Genomic DNA, 15,210 nt, shown 5'->3' with positions numbered 1-15,210 from the left:
TACCCAATTAGCAGGGGTTATGCAAACCATATTAGCATATGATTTGCAAGAGGTTACCACTTTGCTTTTTGACCAAGCTGGTGTTATCTTGAATGCTTAAGTGGTTTCAGGGCCAGTCAGGATGAATATCACCACATCCTGCTTTCAATCTTTCTCATATGTCTTCTCATATCTTATAACTCGTATCTCATGTCTTTCTGACTGAAGCTGTTCTTGGAAAGTGTTTTTCCAACCCGAGTCGTGTAGGGAATCCCTAGATGCCCAGTTAAAATGTCTAGGTTTGCGTCCAGAAGTTACCTGGACACTGGTACTGATCCCGGGAGCTACTCCTCCAAAATTAATGTCTTGATTTTGTAACAGCACAATCCTTTGCATGTTGCAGAGTTCTCTTTCCAGTTTCAGTGGGGACACCAGCAGGAAAACCACCGTTTTGTACAGCATTTATCTTCTCTCATCTGTTGTTCAGAAGTAAATTCCACTGAGTTTAATGGAGCTGACTCCCAGGTGAGTGTGTATAGGATTAGAGCCCAGTTCTTTGAAGGCAATAAGTGGAAAAAGTGAAATGCCTGTAACTCTATCATGCTGGTTTTGGGGAGAAGTAGGGTTGATTTGGACCTGGAGTGAACATGAAAGACTGACCCCTGCTAACTGGGCATAGATCCATCTTGAAAGTGTTTACTCTCTAATGCAGTAATTTTCAGCCTTTTTCATCGCATGGCACACTGACAAGGCATTAAAATTGTCAAGGCATGCAATGAGTTTCTGACAACTAACAAGGCACATCACACTGCCGGTGGGGGCTCCCCCAAACTCCCATGCCACACCTAGAAGTCTTCTGTCAAGATGCTGTAGCAGCTGTCTGCACTGAGCAAGGGGTTGGATAAAATAACCTCCATGGTCCCTTCCACATCTAACGTTCTATGAGTCTTCCCATTTTGCAGTCTAAGCCATTCTGACTAATTTTGTTGTTGTTGGAAAAAATGGTATATAAATATACTAAATAATATCCACAGGAGATACATAGTATCTACATACATAGTGGTAGCCTCTGTAACATCTAAATGCATCAGGGGTATCAAACTTGGGTTGAATAGCATTCATGGTGCCTGCTAATGGTCAGAAGTGACATCATTAAGCAGGAAGTGACATCATTAAGCAGATGATGGTCAGAAACCAACACTTTGTCCTCACACAAAAACTCATTAGCTGCAAATGACAGAAGGTAAAATGTTCAAATCTTGTTCATAATTTCAAGATATGAGAGAGCCCAATTATCACTCTGGGAGAGCCCAATTATAATGGGAACTGGAGAAATTGTGCCTGTGGGCCGCATCCAGCCAATGGGCCTTATGTTTGACATCCCTGAAATACATAGTTGAAAACAACTGTATACATATTATTATTAAGAATATTTATTATATATTAAGAATATATGAAAATATAACTGTTTTCGACAGGAATAGTTCACAAAGCGGTTTACATAGTAAAGTAAATCGGTGTGGTTCTCAGTTCTCAAAGGGCTTACAATCTAAAAAGTTCATAGTTGTTCAAAGAGACAGGACCACAGCTGGCTCATTTTTGCCCACCCTACCTTGCTTTCTTTGTCTCTTTAGATGAAGCCAGATCTCACATTTTGTCAGTGGGCTCTGAAAAAAACCCCAACAAAAACACTAGCCTTGGGACTTTGGTTTCCCATTTCTGAAATGATAACTATAATGTTCAAACCACACCTAAAAATGTCTCGGTTGTGACGTTTCATATTCTCACACCTTTGATGTGAAGCAGATCTTCACAGAACGTGTGGGTTTGGAAGTCACAAGAAAGGATGGGCAAAGCCACAATTCCTCCACATGCCCTTATAAGCTCTCCTGTTGGTTTTTCTGCTCTCTGACTGGCTCAGATACAACCTGCTTGACTCAAAAGGGCACTTACAAAAGACCACTTGGAAGGTGCTGCTTTTTCAGTCGGACTGTTGAATGACAATGACCGTGTTGCTCGTCTTGTACCTGGGTGTGGCTGTAGTAGGCAGTGCAGGTGAGGAGTAGAGGCTGAGAACTGGGTTTGTATGGCTTCTAGAAATATGTGATAATCTTTCATTGACCTTTCAGCATCATCTCTTCTAGTAGTAAGAGGTAGAGGTGTTTGTTTCCAGTGAGTAAGATAGGATTATAGCCTAAGTCTTACTGAACACAATGGGCTGAGTAAGGTAAATAACACCATTTTCAAACACCTTTAGTAATAGAGGTGGCCCCATGTTAAATAGTGGGGCAGCAAAACAAGACCAACCAAAGACAAAAAGAAGGATTTTTGCAGGATTAAGGGAATACCCTTGGGAAGTGGAAGAATAGTACTTTTTAAAAAATGAAGGGGAGATCCTCAAACCTGTGAGTGGTGATTCACTTTAAAAGAGCAAGAAGGCAGAAAGGGGGTGCAATCCTTCAGGGAACTGGGCAACCTATAGGCTGAAGGGGACCTCAAACCCCTTGCTTCCATTCAGTCTATGGCGCAATGGGAAAGCAATCAGAGGACAGGCCATAACTCAGTGGGTTATAGACAGGTAGAGCAGAGAAAATTTTCTGTCTGGTTCCAGAGAGTTGAAGCTGGTCAGTGTTGACAATAGAGGGTTGGAAGGACAGGTGGTCTGACTCAACAAGGTAGCTTCCTATGCAAATTGGGGTCAGAGTATATGCACACTCCATACTACCAATTCTTCAACCCAGAATCCTTTCAGTTGTTGGGAAATTTGAAACCTAACAGGTCCTAGGAGAGGGGAAATTAAGATTTTCCTCCAGTCTATGGAGTCAATTCTAGCTCATTGCTACCTGGAAAGAGTAGGCCACTTTTCTGGTTGAAAAGCAGCATATCAATCTTCTTAATACTTGTGCTTTGGTTTGACAGTTTTGGATGGATCAGATCTGGTTCCGGAGCCATGCCTGCAAGGTCCTGAGGTCTGGTGCAAGGATTTGGTGACAGCCGCTGAATGCAAAAAGGAGGAATATTGTTTGGCCCACCAAAGTGCTTCTTTGGTAAGAAACCGAACACAGTGTCATGCATCTTTCGCAGAGGCTGGCCCCTTAGATAACATCCTATGCGCTATAACTCTATGATCATCACTACTATTATGTAGAAAAATAATACTGTAGGAGTCCGTGGGCTCTTCTCAATGGAGAAAGCAGAGTATTGCCAGTTTTATATTATCCTTACACTGTTCTAAGTCTTAGACTCTAAGCATCATTTTGGAATTTGAGATATGGATGGTGTATTCTTTTGCTGCAGTGGGAAGAAAACAGTGGGGAGGAGGACCATGCTCTTGCCCTCCCGAAGAAATGCTTAATGTGCATCAAGATTATGCAGAAGCTCAAGGATCTTGTAGGGGACGATTTGGATGACGTAAGTTGGCCATGGTGTTGTGTCTGCTTGCTTGCTGGAGCAATGAAAGCAGAACTACTGACTTGCTCCAAGGGCCTCCACTCTCTTCTCCACTTTCTCTTCCACTTCGTTCCTCAAATCCAGAGAGTGGGAGGAGGAGAAGGAACAGCAAAGGCAGCAGCTGATGTGCTTCTGGGTAAGAAAAGGCAGCATTTGGCTTGGCAAGGTGCTGCCCCAAGGAGGGGTGTGATCCCGAATGCGCATACGGTTCTTTGGATTTTTGGAGAGGCAAACAACAGATGACAGGAGAATTCAAAGGACTTCTGACAAAAGTAAACGTTTGCAAACGGGACCTCCCCACACACGCATGGAGGACCCCAAACAATTACAATGATGCAGGTTTTATAGGGTATTTTAGATAGGGGAGGGGGACAAGAGCACACAAAGAGAGGATAGCATCCATGGGAAGAATAGCATACCAAGACTGTCAGTCTTATGCCTGGAGGTGCTCCTGTAGGTTGATGCTCTTAGATTTTAGACAAATAAAGCTTCTTTATGACAGCCTTAGACTAAACCTGCCTCTTCTTCGGATACCAACAAACCTCCAGTCCATAACCACAGTTAGGGCCCAGAACAGGGCCCAACCCTATCCAAATTTTCAGTGCTGATGCAGCCATGCCAATGGGACATGCGCTGTATCCTGCTGTGAAAGGGGGGGGTTAGTCATGGAGGCCTCCTCTAGGTAAGGGAACTTTTGTTCCCTTACCTCGGGGCTGCATTGCAGCTGCATTGTTGCTGGAAAGTTGGTTAGGATTGGGCCCTAAGGTGGAGACTCCAGCAGAGAATGGTCTTGCTCATTCTCTTGGTCTTCTCAGCTGGGTTTGGCCATGCCCATCATTTAACACGGGGGTGCCCAAACCCCGGCCCTGGGGCCACTTGCAGCCCTCAAGGCCTCTCAGTGCGGCCCTCAGGGAGTTCCTAGTCTCCAATGAGCCTCTGGCCCTCCGGAGATTTTTTTGGAGACCACACTGGCCCGACGCAACTGCTCTCAGTGTGAGGGCAACTGTTTGACCTCTCACATGAGCTGTGGGATGAGGGCTTCCTCCACTGCTTGCTGTTTCACGTCTGTGATGCAGTAGCGGCAGAAAGGAAAGGCCAGCCTTGCTTTGTGCAAGGCCTTTTATAGGCCTTGAGCTATGGCAAGACCTTCATTCATTCATATAAATTCATCTTTAATATATTCATTTATGTAAACTTATGTAAATTTATTCAAATTTTAAATGTAAATTAATTCTTTTTTTTCCCTTGGCCCCCAACAGTGTCAGAGAGACAATGTGGCCCTCCTGCCAAAAACTTTGGACACCCCTGCTCTAGACTAGAGGAGAAGCTGAAGAGCTACTAGCTCAACAGCATTAACAGCTTACAAGGCTGTATCTGCAGTGGTGCCCTAGGAGGTCTGTCAGATGTCCCCCCCCTTTTACTTTTAGTGAATAAGTTTTCATTTATTTCATCTATTATTCGTTGGTTTTACTCTTTGATTGCTGCCGTTTTACTGTAATCTTAGCTTTGCTTTTTTTTTTTTTTTGTCCAAAAACTTTGGACACCCTTGATTTAAAATCTCTGTTTGTTCCAGTCAAATCTCTTAAAGGAAATTTATACCAGGTTCTGATTTTTGTACCTTCGCTTTTGTTTCAGGATACAATTAATGCTGCAATGAAATCTTCATGTAAGGCTTTCGGCAGAGTCTTGAGTAAGCTTTGCAGAAGTGTGATGAAGAAGTTCAAGGATCAGATAGTGACTGCGTTGCAGAATAACGAGGATGCCCAAGGCGCCTGCGTAGATGTTGGAATGTGCAAAGGTCCTCCACCAGGTCAGAGCAGCGTGTGTAGCTACCCCGTGTCAGCCACATGACTCGCACTGAGAATGGGTTTGTAGCTTCCTCTTTCCCTTGAGGACTGAGGATCATCTGCCTTGGAGTTTTTGTGTAAAGGATGTACTTTATTTATTTAGCATATGGGATATAATACATGGACTTATATAACAATTAAACTAGATCAAATATCAATGTCCAGTTCATCCAGCCATTCAAGGACAGAGTTACCTTTATTGAAAAAGTCAGACCATGGGCCAGTATACGCCCTCAGTTTGCAGCCAGACACAATGTGGTATATGGTTTGGCAGGAAAACCTGCAGTCACACTGTGGGGTAGATATTAACCCCCTTTAAACATTGAATCCTGGCAAACACCATGTAGGGTACTGATCCTTTTCAAAGTTTTCCAGTGCTGGCGAAGTTAAGTCAAAACCTGGCACCTTAAGTGTAGGATTGTCTATATATCTACCTGTTTCTGGGAGTTTGACTGCCCATTTAACTTTCCATTGGGCACTGATGTTGAAATTATTGTGCAGATATTGTGCGAGTGCCAGAGAAGGATGTACTGTTGCATAGCAATGTCCAGCATGATTGTATGCAGATCTAGCTTCAGGAGCCGGTATCATTGGGCCATAGGTACTTGCCAAAACCTCTTTATTTGAAAAATGTGTATCCTGCCTCTCCTGTGCCAAAGCCAATGCCCAAGGCAGCTTACAAAGCTCATAATAAATGGACAATCCTTCAGCAAGGTCCCCACTTGTACTCCATTGATTGATTTTATTTTTTCACATTTTTATACCTCCCTTCTTCCAAGGAACTCAGAGTGGTGTACATAGGTTCCTTCCCTCCTTTTATCCTCACAACAATCCTGTGAGGAAGGCAAGAGAGTGACTGGCCCAAGGTCACCCAGGAAACTTCATGAATGAGTGGGGATTTGAAGCTGGATATAAAATTAGTGGTTTCCAGATATTTGTGGAGAGTAGAAGATTTGGCTCAGAACTTCTGTAATGGTGGATGGAGGGGAATCCTTTAAAATTCCCCCCTGACCTGCTAATAACTATGAAGAAAAAATTGGGCGCTTCCTGGGGGAGACAGGTGCTGTTGTGAGGGGTGTCAATCTAATCCAAACCCCCCCTACACACACAAATGCTAATGGTATGTAGAAAACCCGCATCTAAAACCAAAGTATGCTTCTAGTTTGAGAACTGTGTTTTTTTTTGCCACATACTAATTAATCAGTTAACTAAAGCTCCTAAGATTTCATTGATCAAGTGACAGCCCTAGAACTTTAAGAGCTGATTGGTTTCTGTCTCTTGTGGATGGACTTGGGTTTATGTCCTTATCACCCCTAAGTGAATTTGGCATTTCTATGTCAGGGAATCAGCATGAATGTAAGCGAGTGGGGAGCTTTCTCAGTCAGCCAGGCTCATGCTAATTATGCTGTTGTTTTCTACAGGAATTCCTGCAGCACCTTGATCCTAGAGATGAGCATAGGTTACTGCAGGCGCTTCGCTGACCCTTCAGCTTGAACCACTCCCCTTTACTGGATCCAGCTCTGCCCTTTTGCATTCCCAGGAATTAAAGCGCATTGATCAATTGCATCATTGACTTGCTGTGCAGTCTGTGCGTAACAAGGAAGGGAGATAAACATACCAAGACAAAAAGGTCTTGGCTCCAGAACTGTCAACCTCACAACCTTGCAGTGTCCCTAGCCAGAATCTACACAAGTGCTCCCAAGACTAGAATAGGAAATCCACAGCTTTATGCTCAGCTGCTCCATGTGATGTGCCTTGAAACATCACCTTAGGCCAGCCATTTTCAACCACTGTGCCATGACACACTGGTGTGCCGTGAGTGGTCCACAGATGTGCCACAGGAATCTGAGGGAAGGTCATTTATTAGTAGGGCCAATGGGGGACGTGAGCCCCCACTGGCAGCATGGTGTGCCTTGTCAATTGTCAAAAACCTGATGGTGTGCCTTGACAATTTTAATGCTTGGTCAATGTGCCCTGTGATGAAAAAGGTTGAAAATCACTGCCTTAGGCAGTAACAGGTTCCCAGGTCTGGAGTGACTCCGCCCACCCAAACTAGCCATTGGTTCTCAACAGGAACGTCTTTGGAGGGGATTGGGCTTCTTGGCAACAGCTTGGGTACTAGCCAATCAGTGCTATCTACAACTGGCTTTTCCTGCAAATATACAGAACCATTTTTTCCAGTATCCAACCTGGGGAAAAAGAGATGTTAAGACTGAATGCAGTGGAGATGCTCCCAGTACTGCTTTAATGTTCACCCCTGATTATTGGATGGTCACAATCTGAATCAGAACCTTTTCCTTTTCAGATAGATAGAGCCTTTTATTGAAGAAGCATTAGTGAGTAAGGCGGACACCACACCCTGTGAATCTTGCCACCATTCTTCAGTCTTCCTTCTCGTCACCATGTGTGATGATGTAGCACAAAGATTTGTAGTCAATATTTCCAGCTACGTCAATGGGAGCCACAGCAAACATTTGCTCCACCTAGAGAAGAAGGCAGACAGGGAAGGGGTCATAAATGTGTTATGAACCATAACTGACAACCTTGCCAGCCTTGTAATTTGAGATTGTCCTTCCCAAAGAGATTGTCCTCCCCAAAGGCATTTGAAATTGTCCTCCCCAAAGTGGCTCATGACTTTTGAAGACTGCCTGGTCCTCAGGTGCTACACCAAATGCAGAACTTCTTAGCTGGCCAAGCGCTGGCCACTATCCTCCTCCTCTTGTTCTCTGAATTAAAGAAAGAAAAGGCAACAAAGATGAAAAGGAATTGTGAAGGAGTAGAGTGTGGTTGGCTAGAGTAGCAGCTTTCAACTTGTCAAGAGCTGGGACCCATCTCAAATCCCAACATGGGAGCTGCCTTCAAAAGCCAAGTTGGGTGAGGGGGGTGGGCCAATGTGTGGCCATGGTTCCTCTTCTCTTCTTGCCCAGTGGTAGCCAATCAGCCTACACCACATGATGTGTCATGCTGCCCCTTCTTTCCTTCCAGGCCAATTGGAAGTAGCAGGAGACAGAGGTTGGCATGACAACAGTGTGCACTCAGTTTTGAAAGGAAGGGGGGAGGGAAGGAAGTGCGTCAAGGGGGAGAGCAGAGGGAGTGTTGCTTCCGGGGGCACCAGGCAGGTGGTTGTGAAATGGAAAGGCATGCTGAAAATTGGGAGGCGGGGTTGGTCAAAGCAAACCCTTCAAACCAAGGTCTCTGGTGAGAGTTATCTTATTTAGTCCTAGTCAGTCTTCAAACTGCACAGGCCTGACCTACTGTGACCCATTTACTGAATCATAGAATCGTAAGATTGCCCACAAGGTCATCTAGTCTAACCCCCTGCCTGTAGAAGGAAATCCTCCTACTGCAGCAACTGTTACCCTGCAGATGCCTGATCGCATCTGATCTCGGAAGCTAAGCAGGGTCAGGCCTGGTTAGTACTTGGATGGGAGACCGCGTGGGAATACCAGGTGCTGTAGGCTTATACCATAGTCTTTTGAGACTGAAGGTTGCCAACCTACAGCAGCATTTCTCAACTAGTAGTACCTATACCACTGGTGGTACTTGAGGTGGTGTCCAGTGGTATGCATAGGACCCCCAGACCCGCCACCTGGTGGCAAAACCAGCAATGCAACCTGACAAGCAGCAGTAGGAGGCCTGACTCAGTGGGCAGAGCTCCAGTGTGCGCTTTTCATGTGCTAAAAAAATGCTCTCCCGTCTGCCCTGTACCTCTTACTGGTGTTTGCCATGTTGCATCTGCCCTCCCAATCTGGAAGTAACTGACAATGACATCATCACCACAATGACATGGTGGTTCCTCCAATAGGTGGACCATGCAAAGTGGTACAGCAGGGAATGCTCTCCTAGACCATCTCCACCAGGTTAGAGCTACTCCCCCAACCAGCTGCTGAAAACCCCAATCTGCAAAACTTTCCATAATATGAAAGATGCCATAAAAGGGATTGGCTAAGGAGATGGGTTTGCTGCACATGTATGAAGATTCTTATGAAGCATGAATTTGTTTTCAGGGAGAATTAGGAAGGGAGTGTGGGGGAAATCCTAATTCTGGCCAGTGGTATACCAAGAAGGGTTGGCTTACCTCCTCAGGAGTGAACTTGTCTGCCTGAGTCAACAGGAGCTGTTTAAACCTAGATACCAAGTGAAAGAACAATGTTTCAGTGTTCTGGCGCATCTCCCAGCCATCTGATCCTAGGCATGCGGGACTGGGTTGAGAAGTACAGTCAGAGCCCAGCTGGCTGTAGGCTTAAAGCAGGTCTCCATTTTGTACTCACTCCTCTTTGTTCACATGGCCAGTTCCATTGGGATCAAAGAGCTTGAAGGCATTGAGGATGGAGTCCTCTGGGTCAGTGCCTGAGAAACAGAAGAAGAGGACTGTTCTGCATACAATATTCATCAAACCTCATCTAGGTTAATTCCCCCACAAAAAAAACAAGGGACTTCCCTACATTTTCCAAGGGTGGTTTCACAGGAGCATAAGAAGAGGCCCACTGCATCAGGCCAAAGGCAGATCTAGTCCAACTTCCTGTATCTCACAGTGGTGCACCAGATTCTCCAGGGAGCACACAAGATAACACGATACCTGCATCCTGTTGCCACTCCTTTGCACCTGGTGTTTCAGAGATAGCCTGCTTCTAAAACAAGGAGGTTGTGTATACCCTTCATGGCTTGCGATGGACTTTTCCTCCAGGGATCTGTCCAATCCCTTTTTAAAGGCATCTAGGCCAAGTGCCATCAACACATCCCATGGCAAGGGGTTCCACAGATTAATTATACAAAGTAATTGTTAAGAACATTCTTTGTGTGTCCTGAGTACACTTCTGTACTGCAGCAAGTCATGGACTCTTCGCTCACAACAGGAGAGGAAACTGAACGCTTTCCACATGCGCTGCCTCCGAGGCATCCTCGGCATCACCTGGCAGGACAAAGTTCCAAACAACACAGTCCTGGAACGTGCTGGAATCCCTAGCATGTATGCACTGCTGAAACAGAGACGCCTGCGTTGGCTCGGTCATGTTGTGAGAATGGATGATGGCCGGATCCCAAAGGATCTCCTCTATGGAGAACTTGTGCAAGGAAAGCGCCCTACAGGTAGACCACAGCTGCGATACAAGGACATCTGCAAGAGGGATCTGAAGGCCTTAGGAGTGGACCTCAACAAGTGGGAAACCCTGGCCTCTGAGTGGCCCACTTGGAGGCAGGCTGTGCAGCATGGCCTTTCCCAGTTTGAAGAGACACTTGGTCAACAGTCTGAGGCTAAGAGGCAAAGAAGGAAGGCCCATAGCCAGGGAGACAGACCAGGGACAGACTGCACTTGCTCCCAGTGTGGAAGGGATTGTCACTCCCGAATTGGCCTTTTCAGCCACACTAGACGCTGTTCCAGAACCACCTTTCAGAGCGCGATACCAGAGTCTTTCGAGACTGAAGGTTGCCAACAAGACAAAGTCTTCAGGGGTATCCCAACAATGAAGGCGTCTCCAGCCTGCAGTAAATGTTGCAGAGATAGTTATCTCTCTCGATCTTCCTGCTTCCATTGCTCTTCCTTCTCCCCCCTCCCTGATCCGGAAAAGAAAAAGAGGAACTTGGTGGAAGTGTGGAGGAGGAAAGGTGGGCTAGAGTGTCAGACATTCCTCTCTTTCACACTTTCTCTTCTGCTCTGTTCCCCTCTTCCTTTTTAAAGTCAACAGAACAGGAGGAGGAATAGAGTGCAGTAAAACCAGCTGGCATACTGCTGGATGGGGGAGGGGCATTTGTTGTACTGCCTCAAGTGCCAGGAGGTTGTGGGGTGGTTCTGATGACCTTGAATATTTGGGACTAGTGCTGAATGCCAGAATTAATGCTGCTATTGTTAACAGTGTGGAGCATTTAAAATATACAGTATTAGAGTTGTGATCTTTTCTTTGGTGGGACTGCTTCAGGGGTAGGCATATAGCAGCTGCAGCTCCCCTTGGCATAGAGATGCCCCAGTGAGGAAAACCAGCTGTTCCATTTCTGCCATGAATGCAACTGGTTCACTGCCTGAGCACAATTACTGTGGGATGATGTTTGAGAACCGACCGGTGATCATTTGCTATTGACTCACCATTCAATTTCTCCCCAAAGAGCGTTAAAAAGACAGTGAAGTTTATGGGTCCTTTTCCTTCCTTCAGCATCTCTTCCAGCTCTTCATCCTTCACATTCATTTTCCCTGCAGAAAAAAAACAAAACAAATAATGCACAGTGGAGAGGAAGTGGGTAGAAAGAAGGGCTTCTCCCTCTCTCACAACATTAGAATCCTAGGTCATCCAATGAAAATCTTTGGTGGTTGATCCAGGACAGAGAAAAGGAAAGACTTCACGCAGTGTGGAATTAGTCTGTGGAATTCACTGCCACAGGATATGGTGATGGCTATAGAAAGCAATCAGACAAGATTATGGAGGACAACTCTACCAGCAGAATCTGTTCCTTGGGCGATTTTCTGGTGGACACTAGCAATTCTTAGCATGTGTGGTTACTAGTCCTGATAGCTATATAGACCCTCCAAATTCAGAGGCAAGGTGCCTTTCAATATAAGAATAGTCCTGCTGGATCAGGCCAAAGGTCCATCTAGTCCAGTTTCCTGTATCTCACAGTGACCCACCAGGTGTCTCAGAGAGCACACAAGACAACAAGAGTCCTGCATCCTCCTGTCACTCCCTTGGATCTAGCATTCTGAAGTAACCTACTTCCAGAACCAGGAGGTTCACCCGTCGTGACTTGTAACCTATAAGACTTTCCCTCCATAAATCTGTCCAGTCCCCTTTTTAGAGCATCTAGGCCAGGTGCCATAACCGCACCCTGTGGCAAGGAGTTCCACAGTTTAGTATCAGTTGCAGGAGAGTGATAATGGGAGGGGGTGCACCTTCATTTCCTGGTTATGGCCTTCCCAGAGGCAGTTGATTAGCCACTGTCAGAAACAGGGTGCTGGATTCAACAGGCCGTTGTCCTGATCCAGCAGGGTTCTTCTGTGGCTTCACTGAGTGATGAATGCACATTCCTTACTTTGTCACTGGTTTCCTGGGCTTGCAGGCTACACTTTCTGTGTCGCAAGAAAGGTGCAGAGCACCAACTCGCTGTGCTTGTGAAGAATCCAAACCTCACCGCCCCCTCCTGCAAGTGACAAGCTACTTATCGAAAGAGATGCCAGGCAGTAAATCCAGAGAGTGAAGTGCTCCTGGCTCCAGAGATAACATGCTTGCTACGTCACCTGCTGTGGCTCCACAGATAAGAAGATATTTTCTGCTGTTGCATTCCTGACAGGAAAGTCACTGAGAATTTTGCTTCTGATAGATGGCAGCTTTGCAGAGCAGGACTCCACTCGTAGATCTCAAGGCCTTGTATGGGTCATTTTCCATACAAAAGATCTCACTGGAGTTTACACTTCTTCTCAGTTTAGATTCACCTATGAAGCTGCCTTCTGCCAAGTCTGACCATTGGTCAATGTCACTCAATATTGCTGTCACAGACTGGCAGCAACTCTCTAGGGCAGTGATTTTCGACCTTTTCCATCTCATGGCACACTGACAAGGCATTAAAATGGTTAAGGCACACCACCAGGTTTTTGACAATTGACAAGGCACACCATGCTGCCAGTGGGGGCTCACATCTCGCATTGGCCCTATTAGTAAATGACCTTCCCCCAAAATCCTGTGGCACACCTGTGGACCACTCGCGGCACACCAGTGTGCCATGGCGCACTGGTTGAAAATGGCTGCTCTAGGGTTTCAGGTAGATGTCTTCTCCCCGCCTTACCTGAATAAGCTAAGGTTTGAACCTGAGAACTTTGGCATGCAAATTATGTGTTCTACTCCTGAGCTGTGGGTCTTCCCCCAATGTGGGTTACCTCAAAAGCAACTTGGATGTTTTAATTGTATCCAGCTTTGCTGCATCAGATGGATTAGGATAGATGGCAGAAGCTGGTCAAATGTCCCATAATAGAATGATCCCATGCACAAAACCTGGCACTGTTTTCCCTTTTACCTGAGATTTGCGGTTTTACTCCAAGGCCTCCCAGTGATGCCCACCAAATGCTGCCATCACCCCCACCTTATCCAGTGACATGCCAGCCATCTCTAACACTCCTTCTCCTCGGACTCCCTGGATTTGACAAGGAGGAGGACAATGGAGTGGCAGACGAAGAATGGGGGAGAGAAGACACTCTAGCTCACCACTTTCTTCTCCTCCACACTTCCTCTTCTGCTCTGTTCCCCTTTTCCCTTTTGGATCCAGGGAGTGGGAGGCAGAGGAGTAGAAGAGGTGGATAACAGCCCCTGCCCCAGGCAAACTGCCTCTGCTGGTCTCAGCTCTGATTAGTTGTTTGATAAGGAGAAAGCCATCAAGTTTTCCATTTCTATTACAACTGGAATCACTCACCAAGTTGTCCATAGGTCTCTTTCAGGTCTGATTTGCTGATAATGCCATCACGATTCTGGTCAATGCAGCTGAATGCCTTGGAAAGAGGAGAATAAAGTTTAAGCCTATTATCTCTGTGGAGTACAGTTCCTTTGGGGGACTATAATATGCCCAAATGTTTCACTTCATTTATATCCCACACTTTTGCCAAAGAGATTAGGAGACCACATGTGTTCTCTTCCCCTCCATTTATCTTCACAACCACCTTATGAGGTAGGTTATGTGAAATGATAGTGATAGGCCCCATGTAATGCTGTGAACCATCACCATGCTGACTACATGATCCCTGATTGGCTGGAAGGGGCATGTCACCTGCAGGAAAGAAAGTACTCTTTTGCATATGGGATTAGGATTAGAAAATGTGAGATTTATCTTCCAGACTTCCTCTCTATTCCTCTTCAGATCCAGAGAGTGAGAGGTGGAATTAAGGCAACAGGAGGCATTTTGCCAGGTAAGAAAATGAGACTCAAGTATCAGAGGCTCTCCTTGGATGTAGGTTGGGCATGGGCTTGGAATAATTTGCTTGGATTCCTGCTCGAACTGGAACACACACCTTAGGGCCCTGAAACCCTCACCTCCTTGAACTCCTGGATCTGGGACTGCTCAAACATGGAGAAGACATTGGAAGAGCCTCGCTGCGCCCGTTTCGTAGCTGCTTTGCTTCGCGTCCCTGCTTTCCGGCTGGCCTGAAGGAAGACAAACACCAAAGGGAGGTGGTTGTCATTTATATTGTACCTTCTGTGTACATGATGTTTTACCCAGAATGAAAAGATGGGTCCCTGCCCCCAAAAGGCTTACAATATAGTAACACAATGAAAACCACAAGGGAGGAAAGGGGGTGCAGGGAAAGCCTGGATGGTGGGATCCTAGCCAGAAAAAAACAGAGCCCAAGGAAGAGAAGGTAGGAAAGTGTTTTCCACATCAGCCTTTTAAAAGGTTTGTGTGACCAGCCTAGAAAGCCCTTTTCAGTAGCAAGAAAGACGACAAGATGCCAGTTTTTCAGCGGCTCTGAAATTTTTCAGTTCAGTGGCAGGAAAAGCAAAAGTGACCCAGCCTGCGATGGGACTGGGTGCCTGCTAAATAGAGACCTTTGGAACACCCGTGCAAAGCAGAAACTTTCAATATGCCCCTAGAACGAGAAACTAGTGATCAATCTGGCTGTTTTGGTATGTGCGTGCTGCTGTCCTGGCTAAGAATTCCCAATCATCACCTGTGCATGAGAAGTACCTTGCTCTGCATATTCAGTATACACCCAAAAGCCCATTATAAGGAGGAATTGCCAAGCAGAAGCAAAAGCTACTCACCATATTGGATGTGCTGCATAAGAAAGATGGTCTGGATGGCGTCAAGCCTGGTGGGTTCAGACTATATCCCAGGGCTTATCACTTAGTGAGCTAAATCAGGAGCAGGGCAGTGGAGAGGAGCAGAGGAGAGCCAAACTTGGCAGTCCTAATTGAGACACCGTGACAGCGATAAGGCCTGGATAACAGCGCATTCCAGGCTTTGC

General features: G+C 46.0%; 2 protein-coding genes and 1 pseudogene across 2 annotated transcripts; 2 read left to right on the top strand and 1 right to left on the bottom strand.

Annotated features, from left to right (window-relative positions):
- The first annotated feature begins 1,980 nt into the window (after positions 1 to 1,980).
- Positions 1,981 to 6,820, top strand: LOC136662524 (antimicrobial peptide NK-lysin-like). Its single transcript, XM_066639772.1, has 5 exons — positions 1,981 to 2,034; positions 2,899 to 3,026; positions 3,277 to 3,390; positions 5,065 to 5,239; positions 6,698 to 6,820. Exons 1-5 carry the CDS (start codon positions 1,983 to 1,985, stop codon positions 6,715 to 6,717), a joined length of 489 nt encoding a protein of 162 aa, XP_066495869.1. The 5' UTR covers positions 1,981 to 1,982; the 3' UTR covers positions 6,718 to 6,820.
- A 748-nt stretch (positions 6,821 to 7,568) lies between these two features.
- On the bottom strand, positions 7,569 to 15,114 carry MYL7 (myosin light chain 7). Its single transcript, XM_066639770.1, has 7 exons — positions 15,008 to 15,114; positions 14,279 to 14,389; positions 13,665 to 13,740; positions 11,356 to 11,460; positions 9,548 to 9,626; positions 9,355 to 9,403; positions 7,569 to 7,759 (listed from the first exon to the last, which is right to left on the bottom strand). Exons 1-7 carry the CDS (start codon positions 15,008 to 15,010, stop codon positions 7,658 to 7,660), a joined length of 525 nt encoding a protein of 174 aa, XP_066495867.1. The 5' UTR covers positions 15,011 to 15,114; the 3' UTR covers positions 7,569 to 7,657.
- Positions 8,618 to 8,737, top strand: LOC136662833 (5S ribosomal RNA; annotated as a pseudogene).
- Positions 15,115 to 15,210: the final 96 nt, after the last annotated feature.

The sequence above is a fragment of the Tiliqua scincoides genome, chromosome 11 (genome assembly GCF_035046505.1).
Source record: "Tiliqua scincoides isolate rTilSci1 chromosome 11, rTilSci1.hap2, whole genome shotgun sequence".
Lineage (NCBI taxonomy): Eukaryota > Metazoa > Chordata > Lepidosauria > Squamata > Scincidae > Tiliqua > Tiliqua scincoides.
Note: the sequence above shows the minus strand (reverse complement) of the source record. Positions and strands in the feature narration are given on the sequence as shown.